The 9,147-nt window shown below is 34.9% G+C and overlaps 1 protein-coding gene across 1 annotated transcript; it reads right to left on the reverse strand.

The window, feature by feature from the left end:
* Positions 1 to 1,294: 1,294 nt before the first annotated feature.
* On the reverse strand, positions 1,295 to 6,697 carry LOC110728424 (protein DEFECTIVE IN EXINE FORMATION 1-like). The gene is given in 7 exon segments (XM_021908074.1): positions 1,295 to 1,907; positions 2,005 to 2,187; positions 2,319 to 2,436; positions 2,536 to 2,819; positions 5,235 to 5,354; positions 5,356 to 5,459; positions 6,628 to 6,697. Coding segments are annotated over 7 exon segments (1,197 nt in total). The 3' UTR covers positions 1,295 to 1,589.
* Between the last annotated feature and the right edge of the window lie 2,450 nt (positions 6,698 to 9,147).

The raw sequence follows: 9,147 nt of genomic DNA on the forward strand, positions 1-9,147 counted from the left end.
GCCTTTGTCCTTTTCATTAAAGTGAATAAAGTCCAAAGCAACTTACAAGCTACTTACAAACTGGTTGGCGGTTGTGTACTTGTTTGTTGTCCTTTCAGTCTAATATCATTTTCGCATCTTCTTCCGTTAGGTACACTTCTTACAACGCCTACAAGTTGAAGCTCTTTTTAGACACTAGCCTTGGAGTGCATATCAGCGCATAGCACCTATTGACAAACGAAGTGTATAAGAGGGCAGAAGCGTAATTTACCAGGCATTAGAAAACTTGAATATTCCACTTAACTGTGCTAGTGGTACATTTAATACTCCGAAAATGTACCACTGAAATCACATGGGTACATTTAATGAAGGTGGTACATACGTTTTGCACTTTATATTGTACCACTAGAAAACCAATGCCATCCTATACATTTTCTAAGCACATAGGTGCTATACGCTAATATTTATTCCTAGCCTTGTATCAAATGATTATGTCCCATTGTTATATTATTTGATATTTATAGCTCTTAAGAAACGTATTTTCCTTGGTATTATGACCTAAAAAGGTATGATTTAATTAGGTGCCCACTATATGCATGACACATGTCTAACACTTCGCCATTATCCGAGGCTTCTCAAGATTTCGACCCCTATGGCCTTTGTGTGCTTTTCATTAGCAAATCTTCTAGTGTCACGTGCCAAACTCTGATTGGCATAAATATCGTTGAGCTATAAGACACGAGTGACCTTTTCCTTAAACCACATAGGTAGGGTAACTTTTGCCCTAAATACAGCCCTTAGAGTTATGTATGTCAAAATCCTTACTTATTTTCAACAGAATTTATATTTTAAAATGACTAATATAAAGTTGGTAACAGGGAAAGTCAATTTGTGGTATATAAAATAATACTCCCTCCGTCCGTTACTGATAGTCCCGTATGGCCAATTTTAAGTCCCAAAATTATAGTCCCATTTGCTTTTTTCAAGTACCATTAATATTAATTTTTTATCAAAATTCCCTCCAATTTGCATCAATATTTATGCAAATTTAATTTTCCCATGTAAATTTTGCTTTTCCATTACTTTCTCTCTCTACTTTTTTGCATACCCAATGTAAATTTATTTTTCCAATTTACTTTTACTGCTTATTTATGTTTATTAATTCCCGTAAAAATTGCCCATAAAGGACTATCATTAAAGGACAGAGGGAGTACTTCATATGTCTCCAAACTGAAGTACTTGTTTTGCCGTTACTAAATTTTTCATCCCTAAATTTGAAATTGAGTCTTTAAAACTTATCAGAAACGAATAATGATGCATCCACTTAGTTCCAAAGCCAGTAAACAATTTGAAGCCAAGTCAATAACCCCAAAGGGACAATATGCTTTTTTCTCTTCGTTAAGATGGCAGTTTACAGATTTCAAAACTCAACTGTGAGACCTTTCAGAAAAGGTTAAAGATGTATCACTTAATTCCAAATTCAGTAGACCCAAAAAACCTACTTCAATGGCAAACTCTGCCAGGAAATGACCAACAGTTATCGAACCACAGTTTTTGTATAGGCTTTCGAATTCGATGTATAATTTGTCGCAACAGCTTTAATGCCGCTCTTACAAGTCAGTATTCCTTGAAAATGAGGGCAATGGCACTGCTTCTTGTGGTCGAAGGATCACAAGAACAACAAACATTCCAAACATAGGGAGGATCACAAGCCATTTCAATAGTTTGTAGTAATACATGTGAAATGTAAGCGAGAATTCATCCGAGAAATAGAGACCATGGGAGTCCACCATTTCAATTATTACTGTACCGGTCGTCCTTACACTGACTGTTGGCAACTTCATACGATATTTTCCTGGCTTATCATACATCTGATTTTGTTTTATGCTCCTCTCTCCTTGAAAATTACCAGGAACAAGTAAGGTAACCTACATTAGTAGAGCATCATCAGGTACAGAAAACATTTATACAGGATCAAGTATACCAAAAACTTAAAAATACAAATAAAAAAAGAAGCAAACTTACCGTGACATTATATGGTGCTTGTGTACCAGATGGATGTCTATAGGCATCAACAATTTCAAACTCGATCCAAAAGTTCTTCCCTTCTTCATCGCGGAAATTTCTATGTGAAGGCAAGACATAAATCCCCTCCCGGTTGAATCGACTAGCAACATTGTTCCTTCCTTGATAAGCTGATCTCCATGACTATAAAAGCAAACTAAATTAGAAAAATAATAATAATAATGTTTAATAAAAAGCTAAAGGTACTAATTGTTAGAGTTCCAGCAATGTAAAATTCCCAGTAGCTTCAAATGTGTGTCTCAATATCTTCTCACCTTCAGCACATGATGCGGAGATGGAGTAGAGAAGCAAAATACATTTCCATTCATAGTTGTTACAATAAGATCAAGATCATCACCACCATCAACATTATCAGCCAAAACCATGCTGTACCTGTCATCGAACCAGTTGATGCCCTTGACGATTAAGAATATAATTATTAAATAGCAAAGATTTAGGAAACATGAAACAAGCAGTTCATATAAATCTTACGAAGTTTCACCAATATCAACAACATCTGCACAAGATGTTGGTCCATCAATGAGATATAAATAACCGTCAAATGAAGTTGTGACAATGGTGAGTCCCTTCTTTTTCTCTCCCCGTTTGCTCATATCAACAAGAAGAGCCTGATTCATAATTCTTCCATTTGCTCTATAAGGATATGGACGAACATGTTTCCCATCTTTGCCACTAAGTACATATATATTTCCAGATATAGTCGGAACCACAATATCTGTATGGCCATCCCCATCCACATCACCGATAACAGGACCCTGGTTTAGAAAAGTGTCAAGACATGAGGTTTTGAATAACTCATTCAAATTGATACCTTCAAGAACCTACAAAGCCTAACATAAACCAAGTTTGGTAATTGCACCATTCTTATGCAATTAAACTGATACTGGCCACAAGATCTGGGTTTTTAACCTATTACCACCAACCTTAAAAAATTGCCACCACAAAAAGGAAAAGTTCAAGTCTATTGATAATTAGAAGCAAACAGGAAATGACATCTCATAGACAATTCAAATCATCATCTATACCTCATTCACCTCTGATAGTTAGCCACACCCCCGCCCCACTCAACCCACCCAAAATACAAAAAGAGGAAACAGTAGAATATATATACCATGCTACATTTTTTTTTTATTGTAACACGGATACTTTTGGCATTTTTTCTTCTAATAAAAGCACATATCATTATAATACTATAATAAAAGCACTAATCTTATCATAGAAACACATTGGTACCTTATTATAATAACATAATGAACATAAAATACAACATAATAAAAGCAGATACGCAATTATTTACTCAGTTGCATGTAGATATTCATACAATCAGGTAATTAATTTAAGAGGAATAGTCTTCACAACTTGCTTAAATAATATTTTTATCAATTTTAAACAAAGTAATGAATAAATAACAATAGTAAACTTCATCCATTTCAAAATAATTAGCATTGTTGAGTTTTTGCAATTACTCATATTGAGTTGTATTTATATTAAGATGTAAAACAAACATTATCATGTAAGATGTTGCTACATTAATTTTAATGTACTTCATTCTTTTTCAATCGCAACATTAGATATTATACACTAGAACTAAAGCTACTTTGATCGTCTTTTGGGATTTATACATTGGGATACACAATTAAAACATAGTCATGTAAGATCTTGTTGGATTCGTCTCGATAAATAATTTCAAAATATAAACTTTATATAATTTTTACTATAACTAAAGATATTACATGTAAAAACTGTGTATTGACAAGTGTGAAAACTCTAACGTTGCAATTTAAAAAGCGGAGGAAGTATATTCTAATGATAGTAAAGTTTGTGTAACAAGAAAATTGATAATAAAGTTGATTTAAATATTTATTACTCTATGAAATTTGCACCCACGTCAATTTTATTAATCCTTGAAAACAGATATATGGATTGAAATGTGTAACCACATTTATTTTCTAACCTTTAAAATTTCCTTATCCCATAGTTATGTATCATTATTAATTGCAAATTAATAAATCTACTCTTAGAATTCACATTTCTTAATTCCTGTGAAAATTTCAAAACAAGCACTAGGCAAAGGGAAAAATATATAATTACCAAGTGTGGTCTTTCATTGAGTCGATAATAGCCATAATGTCATGAGTCATAGTTTCAGTGGCAAATCCACTTCCCTTGTTTTATGTGGTCGGTGCATTATGGCATTCTACATCTTGTACTCACTCCATCCCCAAATATAAGTCTCATTAAATTTTTGCATAAAAATCAAAAATTGCTAAGGATCTAGGGTACATGTCTTACATCTAAAAAGCACATATTCTAAAGATATAAGTACATATCATAAAGAGATACGTACAAACCCATCTTATTTGAAAAAAATTAGTATCTTCTTTGTTTCTTTGTTTTTTACAACAATTAAAGGTACGTGTTATTATTTTATAAGGTACATGTCCAAAACCTAAAAGGTAAATGTCATTAAATTATAAGGTACATCAAAAAAAATATAAAATCTACAAAATTGGAATTATGTTTTTCTTTTTTTTTTTAATTTTAAAGTACTAGTAATAAGTCTATAAGGTACATAAAAGGTAAGTATCATTGAGCTACAAGATACATTGGATTAAAAAATATGAGGGAAAAAAAATAATAATATATTTTTCAAAAAGGAACATTTAAAAAAAAATTAGGTCAAAGAATAAAAAAAAGTAGTAAATAAGTTTTCTTATTTATTAAATAATAAAGTGCTAGTAAAAAATTAAGGTACCACAAATGATAAAAGTTACATATCATTGAGCTACTAGATACATAACATTAGAAATATAACAAATATAAATATAATAAAATTAATATTTTTAAAAATAATTAAAAATTTGATGTACTATTTTATCTTTATGACATGTGTATACAATTAAAATGAGACTATTATGTAGTAATAAAGTTAAAATGACACTATTATGTAGGGAAGAGATTTTTGGAAAAAATAGAATTTTAATTTGGGGCAGAGGGAGTATATCCAATCAAAGATTGAATCTAAAATGTTTCTTTAAAAATTGGAGAACCTAAAAATGATACTACATAAAAGCCTCTCAATTCCGAAACAACCACCTATTTTGGCTTTCTGATGTCTCTCACCCATCATTAACTGACCATTTGCCAATTGGAGTTAAATTGAGGCCTACCTGAGGAATTAGACTTTTGACATGTGTTTCCCATATTTCCTTTCCTTCAGCATTCCAAGCAGCAACATTTCCATGTACATCAGAAGTCACTAATTCGATTTTTCCATCGTCATTAATATCTTCCTGCCACCACAGCTCCTTGAATTTCGGCCATTTCAAGAGGGAAATTGTCTCTTACCTTACCTGGATAGAATAGCAGAAAAAATGAAAAATGAACAAAAATGGCACATAGACAAGCAATTCAAACAAAAAGCTTTGCAGCCAGTAACTCTCTATTTCAGAACTAAGAATCAATAATCTAGCCATGTGAGCTTGTACTATATATGATATACAAATTATTACTGCACTTAGAAGATTGAGTCTTTGAAGCCAAAAGATTTCTTACAACAGTAGCTTTAGGTTACCACTGTCCATGATTCAAAAAATAATAATAATAAGGTTACCACTCTCCAAAGAGTGACTTGAGGTCACAACTTTCCTACGAACTCTCTCACAATCTGGCTGCCTCCTCCCTTCTCATCTCTCTCTACTTATACACCATTTAAATCCCTAGGATGATTCCTGACTAGCTTTTGTCTCATGTCCATTGGTGGCAACTCTTTATATTTTTAATAATATTACTAAAAAAATTACTATACTACCCATAATGCCCTTCTTTAGGTCAGTTCATAACTTTACCAGCCACCCAAACATCCGCCTCACCCTCAAGGTAAATGGATAGTAGTAATTGAAGTTCAACTTCCAGCCTCTAAGGTAATGAGTAATTCCCCCTTTGATGCCTGGTTTCCAATGCCTATAAAGCTCATCAGGAGGTGGAAGTAAGGTTTGGGTGGAGTTAGTCTTTTTACTTGGGATTGAAAAATTGTGGTTGGAAAAAATACATTGGACAATTTGGTTTAATCTTTGGGCATATAAACTGAAGGATGTTTTGGGTGTTTTGGGGTCACAGCTTATACTGAAGTAGTGAGAGTAGATAAGGAAGAATAGGGTAACAATGGTATTGAGAAAATCGGGTGGTAAATTGGGATGAAGTGACCTGAGTTTACTAAGCCCATTGGGAAGGCTCTTCTCATAAAATGAAGTGGATTACAAATAGGTTGGTGTTCTCATTCTCTCCATGAATAATTAGTTTGGCAAGCATTTCATCCTTTTAAGCTGCAGCTGACTTTTATTTAGTGATGTCATACCTTTGGCCTTTTACCATCTGGCCTCTTGCCCTCTTATGATATTTTCTGAATTTATCTTGCTCCCTGGCCAACATAAGACTGAGCAAGGTTTGTCCTATTCATCTTTTCTTCAGTCTCTCTATCTAGAACCTTCTACAAAGCTTCTTTGATGATTAACCAGGCAACCATACTTCACCAGAATTTTTTGCCGACAAAGAAGGGTGAACCACACCGGTACTGCACCGGAGTTTTATCCAAGTCTGCACCTGACCCACTTGCTCCTGATACGCCTTTCATGAATCCCCCTCCTCTAATCTGGCAACAAATTCTGGTAGTTCCACCTCCATACTTACATCTTCTGGCCAAGAAACTTGGATCACCGCCGGATCCACTACCATTGGCACCACCTCTCTCAAAATTCTTCCAGGTGAACCACTTAAGACACCATCAAATTTATTTCCCAATCTACTACCCTCAAAATTGCTGTGAACACCACCAGCAAGTCAATGAGGTCCACCATCATCTCCGGTGATACCACCTCGATTTCCACCAGCAATTTCATCACCTGCAACAACATACCTGATTTCCTCCTCCACATCTGGTGGCATCATGCTTGGTGGTTATAACTCCAATTTCTCTAGCTCAATTCCCTCATCATCGGAAGCTTGATAGTCAGTGAGTTGTTTGCACCTCGTTTGTTTCTGCTACCTATTTCTTTTCCTAAACCACCCCAAATCGGCTTGACGATCTTCTTTCTCAGTCTTCATTGTAGAAAATCCCAAATCTCTTTCAAGGTTTTCGATCGTTTTCTTTGTGAATTCCTTCATCCGTGAGAATCTCTGAAATATCTTATCATTTTCTGCTCAAATGAATGTGACTGAACCACTGGAGTAGTTGGTCGCACCTGCAAGGAGTCGCTGGTAACAAACCACAATGTTATGCCACTAATTAAACGGGCATCGCTGATGTTCACATTTGAACCACTGCAACACGTCTTTTGTCACATCCGATGATGGTAGCCTTCAATTTCGCCTCCTCATTCAACTGGAAAAAATTGAAGGAATCGTCTAATTGAAGAATCCAGTCTTCCAACTTTTAGTAATTTCTTCCATTAAATATTGGAAGTAGAAGCTCTCGCTGGATTCTAAGCTCTTCAACGCGATAAAAAATGCGAAGATCTCTTTTGCTTAAGAAGCATGCAAACTCCTCTTAGATCCATCTTTACATCTGCTACCTCATACTTCTTCCAGCCACCTCCATTTTATTTTTTGCTTGCGCACAAAAACTCAGCAACCTAATCTCAAGGAAATAACTTTTTGATACCATTTGTAATAAATAATAATAAAAAAAAAAAAAAGGAGAGTTGCAAAGAAAGATTGAATATGGTTGACATCAAACCAAAAGATTTCTTACAAAGGTACTTTAGGCTACAACTCTCCAAATAGTGACTTAGAGTCACAATTCTCCAAGGAAATATTCCATCCGTTTCAAAATAATCTCTCACTTTCCATTTTGTTTGTTTCAAAATGATCTTCCCACTTTCGATTTTAGTTCCTCACTTAACCTTATTATTTTCCCATATTTACCTCATTTTAATGGTCCTAATCCAAAAAATGGACCCAGCGTACTTTATTCTAAAATAATAAGTGGTCTAAATGTACTTTATCCCAAAAAAGGATGGTCTCATTGTACTTGAATGGTCTAAATGTACTTTTTTCATGATTTTTCCCTTACCTTAATTTACACAAAAGATTCCAAGTGAGAAGATCATTTTGAAACGGATGGAGTATCTCATAATATGTTAACCTCCTTTCTCATCTCTCTTTATTTATATACACCAATTCAATCCTTAGGATAATTTTACATTAGCTTTTGTCTTATGTGCACAGGTGGCAACTCTCTCTATTTATAAAAAATCTAATAATTAATAATATAATAATACTAGACTACCCATAACGCCCTTCTCTAGGTTTGAGAGAATTTATGTGACCAATGTTGACTTGGATGTCAATTCAAAAGGCACATGTCATACAAACCGTTTGATTGCTAGTGATTGGTTTGGCTAAAAAATAAATAAATAATATAAATATGGATAAATTGTCATGATTAATCCCAACTTTGGATTATTTTATATTAATCCAAACTTAATACCCTGTCCGCCAATAACAGTCACAACCGGTCATCCAATCTAATATTACAGGTTACAAGACACGTGTCAGCATATGATTGGTTTAAAAAAAATTAAAAAGAAATAGATAAAAGTCAAAAATTTTAAAAAAAAAAAAAAAATCAAACAAACAAACCAAAACCACCCATGGCTTGCTTGCTGCCGCCCAAGGCCAGCCCGACCCCCTTCCGGCCGCCGCCCAAACCCCTTCCCTCCCTCTGTTCCGGCGCTGCCAAACCACCCTCCTCTTTCCCTTTGACCATCGTTGCCGCATAGATCAACCTCCTTTTCCTTTTCTCTCTCTCCTCCCTTTACCATCGTCGCTGGTGACGGCGAAGCCTCGAGGACGACGGTTGCTGGATTTTGGGGAATTGCTGGCGGTGACAACGAAGCCTCAAGGAATTGTTTGGGGATTTTGCTGCCTATAATATTAGGGTAAGTGTTTGGGATTTGGGGTTGGGATTTTGGGATTTTGCTAGATTCATCCGGCGGCGGTGGGGGGTTAGGGTTTAGGGAGGGGTCGAGGGATCGCTACGGCCGGTGAAGGAAGGGTCAGAATCGCTCTAGTCAGGGAAGGAGG

Source organism: Chenopodium quinoa, unplaced genomic scaffold, assembly GCF_001683475.1.
Source record: "Chenopodium quinoa cultivar QQ74 unplaced genomic scaffold, ASM168347v1, whole genome shotgun sequence".
NCBI classification, from domain to species: Eukaryota; Viridiplantae; Streptophyta; class Magnoliopsida; order Caryophyllales; family Amaranthaceae; genus Chenopodium; species Chenopodium quinoa.